The following is a 25,143-nucleotide window of genomic DNA, read 5'->3' as shown; positions in this document are numbered from 1 at the left end:
GGTAAATTTTGAAGTTAAACTCGCTTGATTATTAATGAATGCAATACGTCATCACCGACGATATTTATGATGTCACGAATGAGGGTTATGTTTTGATGACGTTGTGTAATTTATTTCTAGAAATTTCTGATAATATAATGCAGATGAGAGGATGATATACGTATATACAATTTTAAAAAAAAATTTACACGCCTAAAGTTTTATTTTCTAGTTTTCTACCAGTCTTGCGAACAGACAAACGAACGGGTAAAACGAATATAGATTACCATAAATTGTTAATATATATAAATCAAATTTTGATTCTAGAAAAGTAAGCCCAAAATTGAAACTCAACTTTTTCCTGAAAAAGAAATGAAAAAACAACTTTTGAGTTATCATTTACATTAGAAAGTAATAATAACCAAAAATCAGTAATTTCATTACAATTTCAATTTCAGTAATTGGATAACCACAATAAAAACAATTTTTCACAATTTAAAAAAAAAAAAAAATTTATGATTTATTAAGCTATTCAGATCATAGCAGATAGGGATGCCACCTGGCCAGCATTGGGCGAACTTCACGGGCAGTTTTAAATCAAGGCTGATGGTCAGCAAAAATATTTAAATATTGCAAAACAGTTTAAAATATAAACACAATTATATTTTAATTGAAAAAATATTTGAGATGAAAAGGAACACTTTACGCCAGATGACAAATAAATCACACTCTAAACCTATTGTCTTGTGTCTGAAACATACACACTGCATGAACATTTTCAAGCTCCTCTGGAGTTCTGCTTCAGACGAACCTTGCTGTTTTGTTGATGGAACACAATTCCAAAGTTAAAAATTCAAATGTCAACTAAATAATGAATCAAATCCGACGTCCTTTGAAAAGTGAACAAATTTAAAACAAATGGGATATGAAATAAATGGAACATTTGCATTTACATTATGAAAAAATAGAACAAAATGTCATGCACAAGAAGTCATGACAACAAAGGCATGCACTCAAGTGCCTTCCATTTGTTTTAAATTTGTTTGATTTTCAACAGATGTTGGATGTGATTTGTTATTTAGTTGAAATTCAAATTTTTAACTTTGGGATTGTGATCCATCAACAAACCAGTGAGATTCACCTGAAGCAGGACTCCGGAGGATCTTGAAAATGTTCGTGCAATGTATATGTTTTCAACGCCAGACAATAGGTTTATAGTGCAATTTATTTGAAAAAAATATTATATAAGATTATTTTTATTATTCAGCAAGCTTACTTATAATGATAAAATGACTTTCTCATTATAATTATGAAAGCTTTTGTTACAATTCATAGATTGTGCTGTAGTACTGTACATTATTAAATTTTCAAACATGATTTGCAGGATTTTAAGTAAAAATACTTGTTCACATTAAGTCAACTGCTGTTTTGAATTTTATAAACTGATTTTTCATGGTGAGACTAATCTAGACATTTGTCTGATTTTTCTTCTCCTCGAAAAAATACTCACACAATTGTACATCTAAGAAAACCTTGCTTCATGAATGAATTCAAAACTGGTTAACTGATGATGATGATGATGATATTTGTTCAGCTTGTTACATCATTTAATGTTAAATACAATGGATTCAAGCACTCTTGTAAGTACTTGAATCCATTGTATACCAAGTGCAAGAAGCATGAAAAAAAAAGTTTGTATTCTCATTTACCTTCCTCCCAGTTGTCATGTCAGCCGACAAAGTCAGTTTCCAACAGTGGCAACCCTAATGGTTGCCACTTTTGACTAAAATTATATTCTCAATATCATTTGCATGTTAGGTAAGTTATGTCTCAATTTCTCTGTGATTAAAACAATTTTTGACCATACAAATAATTCTGTTATGGTTAGATGGTTAACAAATAAAATTTGTATTTAACCATCTATCTCTAGTTGGAATATTAAAAAAGGATTTGAACTGACCCAGAATTGTTTGTATGGTCAAAAATTGTTTTAATCAAAGACTTGATCCTTGGAAATTTACGGTTCAATTTCTCTGTATTGCCTGAATTTCTTTGTCAGCTTACTTTGATTTGTACCACTCTTTGTTTCTTACTGATCAGTCTGACTTTCTGTATCCAGGTGAAATAGGACCAGAACAGCTCATGAGAAAGGTTGATCTTCAATATTAATGTAATGCCACATCCCAAATCTGGCTAAATGATGTTGATCAAATTTTGAAATTTTCATCTGTATCTTAGACAATGATGTTTTCTATCCTATCAGACAAGAATTTTAACGATTATAACATGACTTTTTTTTTCTCATTCAAACTATCTCATTTCCCCATTTTTTTCCCAAATTTTATCAGTTTTATGAACATCAGAGTAAGGTTCAATCTCCCAGTTCTGACATATGTTCAATTCTTGCTCAAGACTTACATCATTTATTTTATATCCTCATGACAGTTTCTGTTTAATGAATTCCTTTCTATAATAAACATTCTTAAGCTCATTTAGTGAGGGATTAAGATCCTGTTTGGACTCTCATAGCTACTATTATTAATTAAACTTTTAGTAATTTTGCCTAGAGATTGGCACACTCTCTTAATAAACTTTATAATTATAAATCAATTGATTTTTAATTTAGAAAATTCTGGAAGAAAAGAACTGGCCTGGAGTGGGACTTGAACCTGAAACTTCTGTTTACCATGAGGATGAGTTGCCAGTTACACTACCTGGACCTCCAGCCAATCTTCACCTCCAGTGTTATTAATTTAATAATTTAGATAAAACCAACCTGGTTACTCATGGCACCAATTGGAGATGACTTAAGCATCTATTAAATAGCCAGCTGAATGCTGAATATCATGGGGAAATAGCTCGTCTCCAGTTGGTACTGTGAGTAAACAAGATGGTTGTATCTAAATTATTAACACTTCTGGAGGTAAAGATCAGATGGAGGTTATTTCTATTATTTTCTAGCAAATTATTTTTGTTTAATACTTTTAGTTTATAAGTTAAAAATGTATAGCAATTTTATTATTAATTAAAATTGTTAAACAGTATTTAGTGAAGAATAAGAATAAAAAATAAAGTTTAATTGAGGATTAACATTTTTTTTAATTACATCTTATATTTAAAATATTAACAATTTTTTTATAAATAGATTTAACAAGAATTATTAACTATGATTGTTTTCAGATGTTTACAAGCAATGATAGATGGATGTGGACCAAGTTTCCAAATGTGGATTAATCAAGAATTACTTGATCTTTTATTTCAAGCGTTAAAACATACAAATCGATTTGTTCGAGAAACAGGATTTTATGTCTTAGGTTCTCTTGTTAGTTGTGGATCAGTGGAAAGTGGTAATGTTTCTTTTTTCTTCTTTAGAATTTTTTTTATTTCTAATGTAATAATAATATTTATTATCATAAGAGAAAGGAAAATGCACTTTATTATAAGAAAGTATGTAAATATATACACATGTATATCTAAATTACAATTAGTGTGTTTAATTATACTTTTAATAGTGCTTTTATTTATATAATATATTTGAGTTTATTTCTATTATTTTACAAATAAATTTATAGTATTGCATAATAAAACAGCCCAACTTTTTATCCCTTAGTTTAACTTTTTTATTTAAAAATTTCAGGAGATAATAAAATATACCATAATCCTTTTAAATCCACTCAATTTGGTCATCAAATTAGTCATGAAATAGGATTAGGACTTTCAGATAATTGGAGTCAGGTAAATGAATTTCCGAAAGATAAATAATTTAAAATTTTAAAATTTGATTTTATAAAAAAGTAATTAGTTTTAATTTATGTTTATTTGAAAATTTTAATTAATTAGAAAAATTTTGAATAATATATTTATTTTCTATTTAAATACTAAATGCTATGTAATTAGTTTAAAACAGGGGTGCCCAACTTTTTCGTTACGCTGGGCCGCATTGGAAGAAGTCATGGAGTTTTGGGCCACAAGTATATATAATATATACTTGTGGCCCAATATACAAGTATATTTAAGGATTAACATGTCTAGATTATAATAATAAGTATTAAAACTTTATCACGAAACAGGATATTTTAAAAAATTACTTCTACAGACACTTTCAATTTTTACTTAGAAATAGATAAATTCATTTATTTGATAAAACGCAATTATTTGGTTTATTTGAGTCTCTGATTAATAAAAAGCGACGAAACACCATTTTAAAGTGCATTTTTATCCAACTAATATATTTATAAATGATATGTAGCCCCAAAAGTAGCCAAAGCGCCAAATGATATTTTTTTACGTTAAACTAAAAAAAGTAGCCACATTTGGCGCAATGTAGCCAAATCTTGCAACGCTGGAAGGAANCTGTTATATTTTAAACATGAATAACTTTTTAGAAACACACCAAATTTATATAAATGTAAGATAAGTTCATATTTTATTTTGTGAGTTTTTATTTTTTTATACATTTGCTACATTTATGCTTAACTTTTTAATGAAAAAGTAATAGCTTGATCACTATAACTGGTCAGTGCACTAGTCTAAACAGATTATTTTAATCATAATTTAATGAAGTGGTTATCAACTCTGCCTATGAGCACAATGGTGTTTGCAATGCCATCTGAATATGCTTGCAGCAATTAATCCATTTATTTTACTACACAGCTACAATACAATATATATAATTAATTATACAGTAGACTGATTTTTTTTAATGTCAAATAGATGTGTATTAACATCGTAATGGCCTAAGCTTATGTGAAGTCACTTGTAAACTATGTGAATTTAAAATTAAAATTGAAGACACAGTCTGTTGAAGTAGTAGTTACTATTTATTCACTTTCACTGTGTCTTCAATTTTAATTTTAAACTTAATTATAGTGATTTTCTATTTAAATACTAAATGCTATGTAATTAGTTTAAAATATATATAAATTATGGAATCATTTAATTAAAATTATGTAATTGTTAGTAAATGAAGATTTCTACTAAAACATTTTCAAATTACTGTATTCATCTGGTTTATTATTACATATTATGATAAAATCTGCATATTGATATTGATAAGTAGAATTTATAAACACAAAATTCAGTGTTCAATTATAAAATAAACAACAAAAAATCACTAAAAACTTAATAGTGATTAAAAGTGAAGAGATTGAAAACATGTAGGTTTAGTTGCCAAATATCAGCTAAAATTAATAAAACTGAAAATTTGTATTAAAGAAGGTTGTTAATTTAAATTTTTTATTTTGATACTCTTGATTAGTCTACATATTTTGATACTTGAACTTAATTTGATTTTCTTTGCAGAACTGAGCTGGATTAATTGTTATATGGTATTTGTGTGGAGCTTGTGTCAGTTGTGCACAATGAGACTTAGATTAAGATGCTCAAGGCTTTTGATCTCCATTTGTACAAACTTTGTTGAGTTTATGTACTTTTCCATATATGAAACTTTTTAACTTTTTACTCCAAAGTAACTCATATGATAAGAGACAGGTGATAAGATGATAAGAGATAAATTTTGTAAATTTAATGCAAAGTTTGATGAATACTACTTTGAGAGTGAATTTCTATGTTAAGCTTTAAGGAGGATACACACATGCGGCGCGACAAGGAAAAGCAGCAGAATGACGTCACTTTTTCTCGCCGCAGAAGTTGATTTTGTGCTGCTTTTCTTGTGCCACAAAAGTTGATTGAATTCTATCTTTTGCAGTGACCGCTGCCAATATGCATTTCTATCAGCCAATAACAGTTTGTCTGGTAGTCACATGAGAAAATACAATCACGTGGTGTTTTAATGGCGGAAAGTTCAACACGGTTAACCAAGATAACTAACATCAGAATAAAGAGGAAAGGATAATAAATTTAACACAAATTCTACACAAATAATAATATATAATTTAATTTAAAGAACAAATCAACTGAATCTTACTCAAAATAGTATTCTATATCTAGAGACCTTAATCTAGGAATAAGCATATTTTGTACACCAATTCTTTCTTGATCCAAGAAAATATCTCTAATCCAAAATCTTCGACAAAATCTTCTAGCTAAATAAAGTGAGCCATACAAAACAAAACTTGTAAACATGTGGATAGCGGTAGTGTCAGTATCATTTGCCATCTTCAATACTAAATACATGCGCCAAAATGTAAGAGAATTGCCACTTGTGAGGTTATGCTGCCATGCAGCAAAGATGCGTTTGCAACACCGCTTTTCCTTGTTGCGCCACATGTGTGCATCCTCCTTTACTATATGCTAGAAATCTGTTTAATGAAAGAGATTTTTGGTATGAAGAACCTGAATAAAATGGAAGATTAAGATTCCACTTGTTGCAGGCAAATGCATAAAATTTACCTCTAGTATAACAGTCACTGCAGAGCATGACAAACAATTTCAAGAACAGTTTCAAATCTTTTTAGAGATAAAAAGGTCATGTGACAAAGAGACATACAGACACAAGGTCTTCATTAACATTAGTCCTTGGAATTACCCAGGGACAGAATAATTGAGAACTTTCAAGAATGGAATGAGTTTCCAAGAACAAGTTCAAGCAACAAATGTAATTTGTTAAAAACAATAAGAATAAAGTAACAGTACTGCCAATTTGTTTTGTATGGAATAGTATCAGTATTCAAGAAAAAATTGATTAGCATTGTTGATAATTACAGAAATTGAAGTAAATGATTAATTTGAGTATTAAAATTCCTTGAAAAGTCAAATTATAGAATAATTTGGTCTCTACATTACTATAATGCAATTAGAATTGGGATAGAGAATGAAACACGAGTTCTTGGTTCTTGAATTGGCTTGTTAGTTATCTTGTGAGCTCATAAGGATCAAATCTAAAATCTCTTAGTATTGAATACCTAGCATAAATTCTTGGGAATACATTCAAGAACTTTTAAGGATCAAATGATTGAAATCAGTTTTAAATTATTTTGGATTAAAATGTTTCTTACATATGTAATAAAAATGATTTTAATATAAAAATGAATGTAACTAAGACATTTTTGTAGTATAATTTAAAGATAGATAAAGAAAAAAAAAATACTAAAACCTGTTCTGTGCAGTGCAGTTCTGGTTTACACAGGTTTTACTGTATACAGGTTACATTATAATTATTTTATTAACATACATTTTGATACATAAAAAACAATAAATTTATGATACAAAAGTAAAAAAATTAATTCTTCAAATTAAAATCAGTTACAACTATAATTAATTAATTAATTTACCATTGGTGAACTGAATAAAGTAATACAGAAAACAAAAAGTAATTCAATTCCAGGAAATTATAATATTCCTACCAAATTTCTAAAAATGCTTTCAAATAAAGCCAGGTTAAAATTGTTAAATCTTTTTAACACCATGTACAAAGCTACCTCTTACCCAAATTCTTGGAATACAGTTATCCTTACCATGATCTATAAAAAAGGTGATCAGCTTTCCCCTAATAACTATAGGCCAATAGCTTTACTATCAACTTTAAGAAAATGCTTCACCTCAATACTAGCAAAAAAATTTCAACAATGGACTAAAGATACCAATCTGGAAGACAAATTTCAATATGCTTTTACTAAAAATAGGGGAACTGAATCAGCAATATTCATATTACTAATGATAATACAACTTTGTCTACTAAAAAACATAAAGTATATGCTGCTTTTATCAATATACAAAAAGCTTTTGATTCAATCTATATACCACTACTAGTAAATAATTTAAAAGCCTGTGGTGCAAGTACCCGATTCTCAACTATAAAAAAACTCTTCTCAAATCTATACTAATATTATAAAGAGGTAGTGTTTGTATGTATGTATGTAAAAGTTTCTTTGCAGCAGGTAATCTCCGAAACTACTCATCCAATTTCAAAAATTTTTTCACAATATTTAGAATGGAACCTCAGGGTGGACATAGGCTGTATATTATTCCGTTAAACATTCATATAAATTAAAAGATATAATCTAGGTTAAGGCTTTTATGTCCAACAGATGGCGCTACGAGTATGACCCCCTAAGTTTGCTTTTCTGCGAGGCATTACGCTTTTCTGTGAGGATGAACTAAAGCGGATCATCATCTATCTATTTATATAAATAAAAATGTAATGTTCGTTTGTTCCTACCTATTCCTTTGAAATTTTGACACAACGCTGCATTCGAATACACACGTGTTTTTATATAATATACGTGTCGAAATTCCCTCACTGAAGGAAGATGGTTAGGATTATAGCTTACCGTAAAGAACTCTGCTTCTATTTATACTATTTAAGATGCAATTTTTTGTGTTTTTGATTGCGTTTTAATAGGGTACGTCAACAGAATGTACACTAAGAAGGAATTTTTCGATATTCCCCCACGGGGGAGAGGGACAGAATTCAGGCTTACCGTGAAGAACTTGGCTTCTATTATATTATTTTAGATGCGGGTTTTTGCGTTTTTGATTGCGTTTTAATAAAGTACGTCGAGAGAATGTACACTAAGAAGAAATTTTTCGAAAAATTTCCTCCCCACAGTTATAAATGTATACACTTCCCATGTATACATTTATAATAGATACATTTTGAGCCACAACAATGCGTGGTGGGGTCTGCTAGTTATAATATAAAGATAAAACAAGGCAAGACTCTTTCTCCCTCACTAACTCTTACTCATGGTATTTTTCAAGGAGATCCCCTTTCACCATATTTATTTAACTTCTATCTGCTCGGCATTGATCAACTTTTCCATAATTCAACTGATGGCATTGAAATAAACAACAGAATCTTTCATTACATATTATTTGCAGATGACTTAGTAATACTAGCACCCACCAAAATCTCATTACAAAGAAAAATTAACCAGCTAAATCTTTATTTTAAATTAATTCACTTAGTAATAAATCTGGCTAAAACCAACATCATTATTTTTTGCAATAATAGCAAAATATCTGAAAAAGAAACTAAAATATACTGTGATAATATTCTACTACAAACAGTTAATGAAGTAAACTAACTGGGTGTCGTCTTTGATTGGAATGTGACCTTCAAAGCTCAAATCTCAAGAATCAACATCAAAGTAAAGCAGGCTATTGACAACCTTCTATTTCTATGCTCAACCCTAAAAACCTCTAATTTGAATATCCATATGAAACTGTACAATTCTATAATCAACCCTATTATTTACTATGCAAGCCCTTTCTGGAGTCTGGATTATTTATATAAACTCGAGTCTTTTCATATCTATTTCCTACGTAAATTATTCCATCTAGAAAGAACAATTCCCGGTTATGCTCTCCAACATGAAACAAATCGTATCTGGTCATTTCCCCTGCTATTAAAATGTATAATTAAATTTTATTATAGCCTCAAATTCAAAAGTGACAATAATATAACTTTCCTACATTAAGAAATAATCAAGCAGAGCAAAAACGTAAATGTAAATTATAAGCAGTTATGGTAATACAAATTATGTAAAATTTTGAACACATTTGGCATATCAGAACTATTATTTAAAGATAACATTCAGGATTGGAAATACGGTCATACTCTTCTATTAAACTCTGCCATATCTCATTCTATAAATAAAGGTCAGCTCTCTTTAAACTTATAGTAATTATTGTCCCTGGTACATCAACTTATTTGAAATTCCATCTTCTCAGCCATACATGTGGCAACCAATTGATTTGAATGTGAAATGACTAATAATCCAGCTACGCCTTAACAAATATTCTCTCTTTGTTAAGAATACCTACATAAACTTTTCAAATACCCATTGCTGCTTATGTCAATCCGAAGATTTCTCAGCATTCCACCTTCTGAAAAACTGTCAAGAACTTACAACTTTGCGTGCATAATATGAAATCATACAAATATGTAACTGTAGATCACCTCTTGAACTCAAAATAAATTTAAACTTTCTCAATAAAAAGGATCTATATAAAATTTATAATTATTTTGTTAAAATCACAGAAAAGTTTTAAAAAAAATTAAATGTTAATATTAATAAATAAAAATCATTATAAAACTTAAATATCCTATTATGGTATTTTTTACTTATTCTGTTCATGTCTATAAGCTATAAGGCAAAATGACTGTATGGTTCTGTTAAATTATGATTGTTTTATCATCAATATAATACTTTTGTAAACTAAAATTGTTAATTAATTTCATTTTTATGTATCACCCCCTGTAACAGGGAAATATTTCCCTTTTGCTAATAAATTGATTATGATTATGATAATTAAGTAATTAATCAATATAAACTAACTTCAATTAGTCAAAAAGTTATAAATGAAAATCTAAATATAATTGCATATATCTCTAATAGAAAATCTCTAACTAAAGTGCATATTTTATTGTTCTTGACACAAAGATATGTGGAACAACTTGGACATGCAGAAAGAAATAAAGTTAGAGTGAAAATGTTTATTATAGTCTTGTTTATATTATTGTATATTTCATTGATAAACAGAAATAATTTATAGTATATATTTGTTTAATTGTATAAATAAAAATAAATTACTTGTAGCTGAAATTAAATTAAATTTATATGAATTCTAATTATTACTATATAAAATATATATTTATTTGCATATTTATTTTAAAGGTACGATTAGCTTCATCTGAAGCTGCAAGAAAATTCCTTCTTTCCTTTAATAATGAAGAAGAAAGAGAGGTGTTTTATCCTGTATTATTACCAAGAATGTGTCTAAATAGGTAATTTTATTTGAAATCTTAAATAATTATAAAATATTTAATTTTAGAAATTTAATTGAATACAATGCAATCTCTCTAATCCAAACCTACATTCAGTTTGCAATTCTATTTTTTAAAAGTCATCTGAGTTTGTAAAAATAATATATACTATACAGTTTAAAATAAGTTTGGGAGGGGCCTTGTTAGATTAAAGGCCCACTAAATTTGGACTATTATTTTGATCCAAACTTGGTGGACCATAATAAAACCCCTTATGGTCCTCTAAGGATAAACTTTTCAGTGTATTTATTTAAATTATACTTATTTATCAATGTATTTAAATTATAATTAACTTAATTATATATGTACAGTATATAATTAAATGATAATTTATATTATTTTTCTTTGCATTTATATTAAAATTAAATGTAAATGCTTGACAAAAAAAGCATGTTTTATTAACTATGTTTAATTATGCATATTTATGACATTTAAAGACAGTTTTTAAAATATGATTTTAATATTACTACTGCCTCAAATAATTCGTATTATTTTTTTAGAACATGTATTAGTTTGACTAAAATAGATGCTGATAAAATAACTGCTATATATTTTTGATTAAATTTATATTTTACATGTATAGTTTAAGTTTATTACATAATATGAACTGAAAATTGTATGAATTACAATGTTATTTTTTTTAATAGATACTATGTAGCAGATGGTGTCAGAATATATTCTCAAGAAACATGGAGAAGAATTGCAAAAACTGAAGGAAGAGAATTAGTACAAAAATACATAAATCCTGTTGTAAGTTTACATTATAATAAAAACAAAAAATTCTTATCTGCAATATTTTATCATAAATATTATAATATTTTCATTTTGAAATAAACTATTTTTGCTTTAGGTTTGATTTACAATTACATTACAATCAAAAAAATTATTATTTTTAATATAGTCTTGATATATTACTATTATTTGAAAAAGGCTGCAAAACTTAGTATCATTCTGAACTATATAAAACATTAAATAAAAGGTAATTAGTTGAAGATACCAAATTAAAGTTAATTATAAGAAATATTTTTTATCAAAGCCTGCTTCACTTAATCTATTAACAGTAAACAAATCAATTATAAAATTTACAAAAAAAATTACATAGAATTTTGAAACATAATTTGTTTTTATAGGCAAAAAAATATATTTTTTAGTTTATATAATAGACTCACAAAAACCTTTAAGTGACCAGTAAAATATTTAATTGAAAAAACAACAAACATTTTTTACCATATTTTTAGTTTATAAAAATTTTAAAAAATTAAAGCATACAAATTTAGAAAACATTAAATGTACTACAGTGATGGCTCATAGGACTTTCTTATGGGAGAGCAAGGACTCTGATTTTATAATCAGAAAGACTTTAATTTAACAGCATACAATTAATATTTCACATTATTAATTTTTAAGCACTTCATTACAAATCATTGAACATTTGATAAAAACTATTCATAATAATATGCAAAAGTTTTTGTTTTACTTTAATAAAACAAATTATAAAAATGTAATTCAATTAATTATTACTAAAATTAAAACATGTTTATATACTTAAATTTAAAAAAATTAAGTTTAAAATGATATCAGTTTGTCAAAATTTGAAATGTTATAAAATATATACAGATATATAGGGACCACTTTGAAATGTTCTCTGGGCTATGCTAAATTCAGCCTAATAAGTGATTTATTGTGTATCTCTCCCATCCTTCATTCTAATTATATAGATATCACCACACAATGTCTGGAAACTGCCATCTTACTTTTCTATTTAATGCTGAGAATTTGTCACACATAAGTACATTCTTCAAAAGAATAAATTATATCTTCTAATCAAAAACTTTTTTATTCAGGAATTTAGTTAAGTTTATCCAAAATTTCTAGAGGGCTCCACTTTGCAGCCCTACCTGGTGCCTCCTAATATATTACTAATAAACAATTCTTCAAAATCTTTTCAATTCATATAAAAGGAATAAATAAATAAAATTATACTTTAAACTTTGAAATCAAATATAAAAATTACCAGATATAATATTCAAACACTATTAACATCATTTCATTAATAAAAATGTAATGACAATTAATTAATTATTACATTTTTATTATTATATAAACCTGCTAATTATATATACATTTACATAGATCAGGTGTGTACTGTACATATGTACGTCACGTCACAATGAGGAAAACCATTTTGCACTCGACAGTACATAATTAACAAGAACTTCTGAAAATAGTATTTAATTAGGTTATTTCAAACAGCATTTATAATACATTTTAAAACATTTTTAATTTAGAGTATTAATTGATTATTAAAACTGATGTTCTTATTGATATCATATATGAATAAAGTTCCACTATTATAATTTTAGTTCTGGTAATGCAATTCTGCTCTGGTAAAGACAATCTGAATCAGTTTTTAATAATTTAAAGTTGGCATCTATATACTTAAACTAATAAAATTAGTTTAGTTATGTAAATATCAGCTTTACTATATAAAATTACTATAAAATAATTTTTTCATTATATCATATATATTGCTGTTAGATAATATTGTGAGAAGCCGGGGGGTTGATTAATATTAGTTTAAACCACCTTGGATCTGCATCGACCTGGTAAAGACCACTCAATTGTCACTGGAAGGTGTAATCTATGAATTGTTGTCAGGATTGCAAGATCCTTTCGACGTCAATCCGATAAATTCAGCAGATTTTATGGGCTACTAGGAGGCATTTTGAATTTCAAGTGGGGAGCACAATGGGTAAGTCAATAGGGTGTCTTTATGTGCCGAAATAAGTTCACATGGGATCAAGTTAACAACAAAATAGCAATTTAAGTTAATGAGCTAACTACAAGCATACAATAAACATACACCAAAATGTGGACAAGCATAGGTTACATAATGTTTGGTACTATGATTAAGGCTAAGACTAAATTAATGATCAGTTATACTAAATCTAAGTTTGGTCCCAAACGATAACAGGGGACCCTATATAAGTCCATACTGATTGAGAGAGAGTGTATACACCTTAATTGAATGTCTGATGAGCTGATGTCTTTGAGTTGAATCAAAGTAAAGTTGGTATCTAGTGCAGAGTCTTCTATGTGCACAGAGGGTGGCAAACTGGCCACTCAGAAATTGTTCAGTTAGTATATGGTGAGACAGAAGTAGTTTATGTCCATTGTTTCTGAACTTGTCCGCCTTCAATATGGCAGGATGAGCTGTAATTCATGGCCTCTAGAGATGTCCGCCCCAAATGTTGGGTGTGTTATTGTTATGTGTATTTAGTGTGGGAATCTGATCACCATGTTCCACCAGATGACCGTTTGTTCGGTAGTAATGACACATCAAAGGTGTCATAGCTGGCTGATGAAAACTAAATGAAGGTTTCATATTTCCTTTGATTGTTTTTAGATTTCCTCCTTATACCAAGTTAAGTGTTAACTTTCTCACATATTTGCAATAATTTTGTGGGTTGATGTGAAGGAGGACTTTGTCACTTCGATGACCTTAGTGGCATGAATTCTTTAGTTATTTGCTGACAATTAAGTTAACATCCAATAGTTTCCACTATTTTACTCTATGGGAACTGATAGGGGAAAGTAGGGTTTCTAAAATGCATTTTCTTTAAAAATTTAAAAAAAAAAAAAAAAACAGTCCTTGGATTCTCACAATAGTAATTTTTATTACATTTTTAAATGAAAGAGTGTAAGCATTATGCTTACATTTAAAGATATATCAAAAACACACTTCTGTTTGGCTGAGTCATAAGTAATTCATTTTTTCTAAACATTGTTATAGCATAACTTGCAAAATATACCACTCAGCTTAAGATTGTTAATCATGTAATAATTTTCATGATTTTTGTTTCTTTTTTTTAATAGTTACGTTATTAATGTTAATCAAAATGACCTTATTAAAAGAAAATTCAAAGCATGTAATTTTATATGATCTTGAAAAGGTAACACTGCATGGCAACAAACAATTTTTTTACATTTTTCTAGAATGAAAGTTCTGTTTTGACAGTATTTTCTGATTTAAAATAAATTGTTAGATATATCATAGAATGGTAAAGCTATTTTATATGAAATAAGTTTTATTAATTTTGTTTTCAGTTTTTCTCTTAATTTAAAAGAAATTGTTAAACACAGAAAAAAAAGGGGAAAAAATATATATATATGCCGAAATTGTTTTTCATGCGGAAAAATTCGCATTTTCTGCATCCTTTAACTCTCGAAATTCTCTTAACAACGCTTTCTTTTATAGCCTACATCTTTATACGAGAATATCCCTTTTTTATTGATAAATATACTCAAATTTAACTTTAAAAAAACAGTTGTTTAGATTATATATTAATTGATTTCTAACCTTAATTTATTTATATCCATAAAAATCTATACAGTTTTTTTTTTNTAATAAATAATAATAATAATGGTTTTTAGTTGTCTGAGATACGGAATAACATCTTTTATAATTAATCACCTGCTTCCTTATAGGACAGCATTTATAGGAAGCAATCACTATTTACGATTACACATTCGCAATAAAACATCATTTTGAAATTATCACTGTTAATAATGATGAAAGTACGTAATGGCATTGTTTACGTATACTTTTTTTTTACAATTTATAGATCTAACTACGTTTATTTTGATACTAATATTGTCTGAATTGTCAATAAGGATACAAAATTGGATGTGATAAAGTAATGTTAATTTGGTAGTTATACAGTAATAATGCATAATATTTTGAGAAGTTGACGTGACACTAAATCATCAATTTTATAACCATTCAAATCATGTATTATACAGTATATAAACCACTAGTGGCTTGTATACTGTACATGAATGTTTTAACTTTGTATTTATGTTGATATATTGTTCAATCAGCATACAATAAATTGATATATTGGTATTAAATTTTACTAAAATATAAATGTACATTTTTAAATCTTTATTTTTATATGTGTTTTAGCTGATGTGTATCACTGAGTCAATGCATTTGTAAAAATTAGATATGAATAAATGTTGTTAAAGTATAAAGTGTTTTCTCGTTGTGTATGCTTTCAAAATTTTCAATACACTTTTTTATTCAAATATACTCATAAAACAAACATATAATAATATTACAGGTATATAATGCAATCATCTCATCTCAACTTTCAGACAAATCACTTTTTTATACATGGTACTTTGATACCTCTAAATTAACTTTTGTATGTAAATTTACACTTGTGTAACATTTTTACCCGAAAAAGTTTCAAGCTATCATAGGATGGCATTTTCTGCTAGTTTTAGATCAGGTAACAGCAAATTCATTTATAAAAATTAATTTTTATTGTTTGCTTTCAATTTAATCTATAGTTTTCAATATTTTAAAATTTATTTTAATGTATTTACAGTGATAAAGTAAAACTTTTCAACTTTAATAAGAGATTTTTTTTTATCTGTTAAAGAACAGAACACTATAAATAGCATGCAATCATCTCATTGTTAGAATGCAAAATGCAATTTGCAAATATTACATATCGGGAGAAAAAGACATAGCAAAGATGGAATTGTTTGAAATGTTTCTAAATAAATATCAGAAGATACTGGACAGTACATATGTTACAGAAAAATTTGGTATATTTTTATCTGCAGAAAAAATAATGAAATTCATAAAGTAAAAAATATTATCGATCTTTTAATAGTTGGTAGATATAATAGACATATTAGAGTATTTACATACCAAACATCATAGAGGCATTTGCATAAATTACAAAGTTACAGTATTTTAAACAAGGTAAGAGTTGAACAAAAGTATGGAATCATGAAAAATATTAAATGAAATTTTTTAAACTTCACAAATTAGATGAAAGAGCTTTGATTTAATAAAATAATTCAATAAAAAATAATAAAAATAAAAAATTCAATAAAAAAAGAAAAAAGTATACTAAGATAAAATAATAAGTATCTGCAATTCAATGATCTTAAACAAATCATCAAATCTAAAATTTACTCTTAAATGATAGTTAAGCAAAATAAATGTACCTGATAGTGATGGCAAACACCTTTGAAACGAATACTATTGAAATAAACTTTATTTATTCATACTTGTCTGATTATAAATTCTATGCTGTCAGATAAGTGTAGATTTAATCTTAATGTGATATTGCAAATGAAAACAAAAAAAGATGTTATCCATACAAAATATAAAAGATGGAACCAGGAATTTTGTCAGATTTAACAATATTATTTAATAATTAATAACAAAAATTAGAAATGTCATTCTCCTATTTTTACATAATTCTGTGAAACAAGATTTTTAAAAAATAAAATTTTATGTAAAATTGTTATCTGAGTATACTGCTATCTTAGGCAATTAAAAAATCACTAGTATAATTTGAAAGATTGTTCTAATTAGATCATCAGTATGATTGTCAATATTGTTAAGAAGCAAACACTAGAATAATAATAATAAAGTTAACTTTATTCATTTATTTTTATTGAAATGAATTTTTTGAGCAAAGCTCTGCATAAATCAGAAAGTGTTTTGTCTGTGATCGAAGTTTAAAGCAACTGCACAACCACTAAACATGATTTTTTGCAAATAGATACAACTTGGCAAGGCCAATGTCATGACAAAGCCAGAATTTCAAAATTCCATCTATGGGCTGAGATTGAGATGTTCAAGATCAAATTTTGCCTTGTAAAATTTATTGGCCAATTTTCAGTTGGAAGCTGGTCACAAGCTACATGTCAATCAAGTTTCTGATTGCTTTCAGTTTACATTGATCTCTACAACAATTTTTTTATTTTGATCTTTACAATGAGCATTTAACATGCACAGCCTGTGGCTGCACATGTGCATGTTTTAACCAGTTGCTGGAGTTGGTAGGCCACTGGCAAATATATGGGTGTCTTAAACATTTCTTGACATTTTTCTCGGTTATGACAATGACATACATATACTTCCCTGAACCTGCTGGTTTTAAACAGCTTTAGACAGAACATTAGAAGCATGTCACCACATTTATGTTTTTGTGTTAAGCTGAAACAGAAAAACCTATGCCATGGAGCTCGGTTTTGTTTTCCTAAAAAAGATATCTAGTTATAAATAATTTTGGCTGTACTTTATTTGAATGTTATAAATTTTTTTGTTTCTTGCCATTTAAATAATTTTTTATTTTGTTGTTATGATGTGATCATTCTATATATTGTATTTAATGTACACATATTAAAATTTAATGTTAATGAATTTTTGTCATCTACAGGTCGAGTATTATGTTTCTCAAACTAAAGCAAATAATCATGCTGTTAGAGAAGCTGCTTGTGCATGCATTGCAGAATTAGCTTCAAAGGTAAATTCAAAATTATTTAAATAATTAACTTTAATTTTGATAATAATTATGTATATGTTTTATATTCTACAGATAAAGCAAGATTCTGTAAGACCTCATGTTCCCCGTTTACTCAGTACTTTGTTGGAATGTTTCCAGGATGAGAGTTGGCCTGTAAGAGATGGTAAGTTTTAATATAAGAAGAATAAACTGGAATTAATAATTGGACTTTGGTGTCTATAATATGTTGAAACTATGAAAAATCCATATATTTTTAACAAAGTTCAAATAAAATATTTTTGTCTACTTTAGTTACATTTAATTAGACTCATATATCAAAATTTCATATATTTAGTAAAAACAATTACAAGTATATCTCAGGTTAAGTCGTTGTTGATTATATGTTGTTTGTCAAAAAAAAATATATATGGAAAAATAAAAATCAAGTTTAAGTCATTTTATTTGACTTTACATCTGTCCACAAATATTTAAGTCATAATATCACTAGAAAAGTATTAAAAGTACATAAAATCATATTAAAATACATATATTTACAGTAAATGTTAATATAATCATCATAAATTGTAGAGAACAAAATATGAAAACATCTGTGACTGTGTTGCCTTCTTATTTAGCGGTCTTTAAGAGGTCTTTAAGATATTGGTAGTTCCAATATCTGCTGTTTGGTATTGTAGTCAGCGCCACTCGATATTGGTAAATTTAACACAAATTAATTTATTTTCTACTATTGCAAAATAATTTTAATAACTGTATTTGTTATTTAACCTTACAAAATCATTTTATTTTATAATGTCTTAGAGCAAACCACATTCACAAATAGAGTCCGCGATGTACTATAAACATCGCCAAATTGTAAACATGTATTTACAAGTATGTACATACATGTATTTGTAAATTTAGATTACTGTTTTTTTGTACTATATTAAAAACTAAAATTTATTTGTAAGCTTAAAATAGATTCTTATTAATCATATATTATTGAAAATGCATTTATAAATAAAATACAGAACTGGGAATGGTTTAGCCTAATGACAAGTAAATTCAACTTAAGTCACCTCTCCTGGAACAAATTACTGACGTAAGGCAAGGTATACCTGTAACTAATTAAAATTCATATCCTCTTTAATTATAATTACCAAATTATTATTCTTTGTGACAATAATTTTCATGATGTTTCAAATGTGCACAAAATGAACCATTATTATATGAAAACATGTTATCTTAAACAGAAATAAATCAACTAAATATTTAGAAAATGTACTATAAATATGCATAATATTTCACTTAAAGTTTGTATATACATATTTTCTTTTTTTGTCCTGTTGCACTAAAAGGGCCATTTTTTTCATAATCAGGCCAACAATGGGGCAGCTGGTGGTAAGGAAGAGAACTCAACTTCTCTAGGGAAAACTGTCCACAAAAATTCCTGAGTTGCTTATCCCAGACTTGATCCTGAGTCCCCAGAGCAGTAGGCTGCTGCCTTAACCACTTTAGCTATCTGGCCATCAAGATTATGATTGAGACTTGAGACTACCTTGAGGAATTTCTGAACTTTTGATTTATTTTGCATTTTTTTATTTCTGTCTGCTTTTTATTTTAAATCTTTATAAAATAAATAAATAAATAAATATAACACACAAACACTCATATTTTGCAAACAGCATTGCCAGATTTGTGAAAGATTTTTCTATTACTACTACTGAACAAAAGTAAGAAATATTTTGTAATTGCTGCAGAAAAATTATCTTGATCCTTACATAATCAAACTCACAAAAATATTATTGAACTTTTAATAATTGGCAAATATAATAGACATATTGGAGTATTTACATACCAAACATCATAGAGATATTTGGATAAATTACAAAGTTACAGTATTTTAAAAAAATAAGAGTTGAACAAAAGTATGGAATATTTTGATGATTATTATAATAAAAACTATTATATTAAAAAATGTTGGATTTTAACATTCTAAAATGATATTCTTGTAAATAAATTTTATGATATTATAGTGAAGTACTAAATTTAATGAACATGATAATGAAGTGAATGACTTTGGCAACTTAGCATAAGTTTATCTTTGAGGAACAAATCTTATTTCTTATATGCCTTTTTCATTATGCTAAGAGATACAGTACAGTACTCTACTTTGATTAAACAATAATGAAAATTAAGTTTTCAACAAAGGCAAACAGATAGCCTATAAATAAAGTAACAAGTGCCAGCGATCAAAATTTAAAGTTCATTACTTTAATTATATAGTATTGAGTGGAAGATTAAAACAAATTTAACATATTAAGTGAAAATATTTTATATGATTGAATGATTTCATTTAAATTGATTCTGACTGTTGTGCTAATGTTTTCATTGAAACAACATGGTTTAAAACTGTTATCTTTTTTGTCAGTTGGCTGCTATTTACTGTCTAAATAAATTCAAACCTATGTGAGAAACCAGGATAGAGCACCAATCTCTAAACCTCTTTTAATGGCAACAATCTGGTGAAGATTGCTCACTTTGTCACTGATGGCTATTTAAAATAGGAAGGCTATAGTGGGAGGGTTTAGTGAGGTCATTGATAAAACATCCGTGTTATCATAGAAAGATCAACCATTGATAAAAATTTAACAAATTTTAATAAAAACAAAAAGATTACAAATACAAATCTAGCCAAGAGGAATACAATTCCTCAATCTAGTATAAATCATAAGAAAGCATTATTCCTATCATTTAACTATTTCTGACCGAGAGAGAGAGAGCGTATATAGACCAATCAATTATCATACCTCAGTGTTCATGGAAAATTCTGATGACTTGCAAAGAGGACAGGGAAGATGTTGATAGGCTTAGGCACAACTTTACAAAATTAATGGTTACCCTCGAGAACTTTAGTACGATCACCCCGAAGATCTGATATGCTCATGTTATATTGGTATTTGTTTGGCAGTGATGACACGTCAAAGGTGTCATTGCTGGACGATAAAAGTTAAACAAAATCGCCTAGCACGGGTCGGCAGGAGCGGCTCTTCAGACATAAACTCCAATTTCACCTCATCTCAAGCAGCCTTATAACTTATGAGTTTATGAGATAGAGCAGCCGAACAAACTTCAACTCGTACGGCATACTCTCTACCACTCTTTAGCCCATCCACACATGACCACACTCACTTGATCAATATGAGTCGCATGCGGGTGGTAGCATTTGAAGCATATCTATATATATAACCCATTGAACATGTGTCCGTCTGTCCAACGTCCATCTGTGTAACATTATGCCAGAAACAGCCACTAGAGGTGCCTTTGTTGTGTGTCGTATTTCCCACATTTAAATTAACAATATAAATTATTATTTACATTAACAGTATAAATTATTATTATTATTCATTTGGCCAATAGCCAATAACAATATAAATAATTCAGTATATTTGTAATAGGAATTTATTATTGTCATGGAATGCCTGTAATGCGCACTAGGGGGTGTCTCTCTGGTATATATATGTGGCTCTGGAACTTTTCTTATCCTGTTTCCATGACAATTTGGCTCTTCTCACTTGACAAACTGCCAACCCCTGGCCTAGCATATCATAATTTCCCACAATTCAATTTTTGAAGTGTGGGAAAGTTTATAGTTAACTGAGACAGAAGGAGAATCCAAAAACAATCAGTAGAAACAAGAAATTTATCTGGCGACCCCATTTACCCTATTATTGTTATAACATATTAGTGATTTTTTTTCACAGATCTACGTGAGAGGAAGGACTTTGTCCCTTCGATGATCCTAAAGACACGACTATTTAGTTACTTGCTGATAATTAACCTCTTAACACCCACCTGTTTTTAATTATAATGTAATTAAGCATAAAAAATACTTAAAACTGAAAAAAAAAACAAAAGAAATGCGTTAATTTTGAAGAAAAAGCTTCAAATTTTATTTTCCTTTGTCTCCCCTTTCTGTGAAATTTAACACCGATGAGTCATTGTTTACACAGCTGGAGTCAGATTTCCCGGGACATTCTCATATATGTCTCGGGAGGACAAGGGTTTAAAGTAGGGTGAATATGACCGACACGTATATTTTTAAATATTTTTTAAAAATTAAGATTTTAATTGCGATTTCCGACCCCCCAATTAATTAAATTTATATAAAATAAAATATATTAATTAAAAAAATTTAAAAACTATTGGAGGTCATTTTTGACATCAGAAAGCAGCTTTAAATAACTTTACCGGAGTCAAATCCATGCACTACAACTTAGGAACCATGAAATAAATTTGATAAAAAACTCCCATTAAAAAACAATTAAGCCTTAATCGAGCCTTATCAAAGGCTCATTAAAATCGCGATAAAATTTTTTTGCGCGGGCAAAAAATTTTGAAAAAATTTGGGGACTTAAAAAACATTCCAAAAATTCAAAAAAAAAAATTTGTCAAAAGTGGCCTTAACTACCGAATTTTTCGTAACGCTATGTAACATGCCCGAGTTATCTCGGGACCGGACGTTTTAATTAATTAATTAATTAAGTATAAAACCGTGGTTTGGCTTTGTTAAAAATTTAGAAAAACAATCCCTGGATCCTCACACCTATTGTTAATAATGTGGAGATATAAGCAAATTTCCAATTACAATAATGTAACGTTAGTTAATTTAAATGTTTGGAACATGTTCAGTTTGATAATATTAGAAAACTGATAACAATATCTGCAAAAACAATAAGAGGCACTTAGTGTATTTATGTATTAATATGATTAATCAATTTTTTTTTTTCTCTGTGATTTGCATATTAACTTGTTAAATGATTACAGAGTAAAATAACAGACCAGTATTTACTTAATGATAAATGAAACATTGGAATGCCATGATTTATTTTAGGAAGATTTTAAAAAAATATTCTAGTAATAAAAATTAGAATACAGCTCTCCCTTGATAGTCCAACGTTTTTTAATCCGACATGCTCAGTAGTTCGACGCACTTCTCGTCAAGGTACCCGTCCCTGTTACGTGTCTGCTTGCACAGAAGCATGTCGCGACGTGAATCTCCCCATCCAATTCTTACACGATGACACACATTTCGTGTGTTTTCTGTGAGCAGTTCTGTTCGAACAGTTGGAGTAGGGAATATAAGCTACTGCTAGCAAAACAATGCAAAATATGTAATTATTTTCGGTAATCTGGACACTTTTGGTAATCCAACACCCCTTTGGTCCCATACCTGTTGGACTATTAAGGGAGAGCTGTAATTACATATCAGGAACTCCATTCTAGAATCCAGAAACTTTAACAATAAATTAAAAATTAAAGCTCTCTACAGCCTAAATGCCTTGGGTGATCTTTTTAATAGGCTTTACCAGCTATATGTGGACAAATTAGAAGAAACTGTACAGCTGGAGGAGCAATTAAACAATACTAAATCGACCAGTGTTAACGATGATAACAAAAGGGCAAAAGTCAAGTCATATTATTACTAAAATAATGATGATTTTAATCCTAATTTAAATAATTCTGTGGTGGTCAGATTCATTAGAAAAGAGCTCTATAGGTGCAACTTAATTTACATAATTTCATGGGGCCAATTTCATTAGAAAATGGCAAAATATTTTAAGGATCAAAAGATCATAGGTCAGTATTCTAAAATTTACACACAATAAATGTTTTAATTAAACTAATTTATATATTATTAATATGTGGATAATACTGTATAGGTGTATCTTCAATTGGTGATCAAAACCTCATATTTGCATTTCCTAAAATTTTACAGGAGAGCTAAAAAACGTTTTTACAAGGGAATAAAATTTTGAGTACAAGGTTGAGCATTTTTGACAAGTCAGAGAGAATGCTTAAAAGGTATACACCACTTACAAGGTTTTGGCAATATATAAAAATTAACTTAAAACTGCATTTTTGCTTTAATGTGTTGTAGACTCAGATTGGAGATAAGTTTTTGATCACCAACCAACAATATATAGTATTTTTCATATATACATTTTTCCAAACAAACCACATTTCTACACTCAATTTCTGAAATTTTACAAAATTTTCAGATATTATATAATTATTAGATGCTTATATGATCCCACTTATATCAGATGAAATATCTTTAATTTCATGATAGAAATAACTTTTTTAATTTTCAAAACACTAGAAAATTCTGAATAATATTTATGCACATAGATTTATAGTATATAAAAATTATGTTTTCTATGTACATTGCATTATTTATATATATATATATATATATATATTATTATTATTATTATTATTACTGTTTTTTTATAGCTGCCTGTCTTGCTTNCTAGGGGGTGTCTCTCTGGTATATATATGTGGCTCTGGAACTTTTCTTATCCTGTTTCCATGACAATTTGGCTCTTCTCACTTGACAAACTGCCAACCCCTGGCCTAGCATATCATAATTTCCCACAATTCAATTTTTGAAGTGTGGGAAAGTTTATAGTTAACTGAGACAGAAGGAGAATCCAAAAACAATCAGTAGAAACAAGAAATTTATCTGGCGACCCCATTTACCCTATTATTGTTATAACATATTAGTGATTTTTTTTCACAGATCTACGTGAGAGGAAGGACTTTGTCCCTTCGATGATCCTAAAGACACGACTATTTAGTTACTTGCTGATAATTAACCTCTTAACACCCACCTGTTTTTAATTATAATGTAATTAAGCATAAAAAATACTTAAAACTGAAAAAAAAAACAAAAGAAATGCGTTAATTTTGAAGAAAAAGCTTCAAATTTTATTTTCCTTTGTCTCCCCTTTCTGTGAAATTTAACACCGATGAGTCATTGTTTACACAGCTGGAGTCAGATTTCCCGGGACATTCTCATATATGTCTCGGGAGGACAAGGGTTTAAAGTAGGGTGAATATGACCGACACGTATATTTTTAAATATTTTTTAAAAATTAAGATTTTAATTGCGATTTCCGACCCCCCAATTAATTAAATTTATATAAAATAAAATATATTAATTAAAAAAATTTAAAAACTATTGGAGGTCATTTTTGACATCAGAAAGTAGCTTTAAATAACTTTACCGAAGTCAAATCCGTGCACTACAACTTTAGAACGATTAATTAAATTTGATAAAAA

At 28.1% G+C, this 25,143-nt stretch overlaps 1 protein-coding gene across 1 annotated transcript in view; it reads left to right on the top strand.

The window, feature by feature from the left end:
- LOC111621949 overlaps positions 1-25,143 on the top strand; it is a 91,092-nt gene that overhangs the window by 46,124 nt on the left and 19,825 nt on the right. Inside the window, exons 4-9 of the mRNA XM_023364209.1 lie at positions 3,160-3,326; positions 3,617-3,714; positions 10,560-10,669; positions 11,356-11,458; positions 17,956-18,042; positions 18,115-18,205. Of these exons, the coding sequence (XP_023219977.1) occupies positions 3,160-3,326; positions 3,617-3,714; positions 10,560-10,669; positions 11,356-11,458; positions 17,956-18,042; positions 18,115-18,205 (656 nt within the window). The remainder of the gene's footprint in view (positions 1-3,159; positions 3,327-3,616; positions 3,715-10,559; positions 10,670-11,355; positions 11,459-17,955; positions 18,043-18,114; positions 18,206-25,143) is intronic.

This window comes from Centruroides sculpturatus, unplaced genomic scaffold (assembly GCF_000671375.1).
Source record: "Centruroides sculpturatus isolate CEXI.00-Female unplaced genomic scaffold, Cexi_2.0 scaffold31, whole genome shotgun sequence".
NCBI lineage: Eukaryota > Metazoa > Arthropoda > Arachnida > Scorpiones > Buthidae > Centruroides > Centruroides sculpturatus.
Note: the sequence above shows the minus strand (reverse complement) of the source record. Positions and strands in the feature narration are given on the sequence as shown.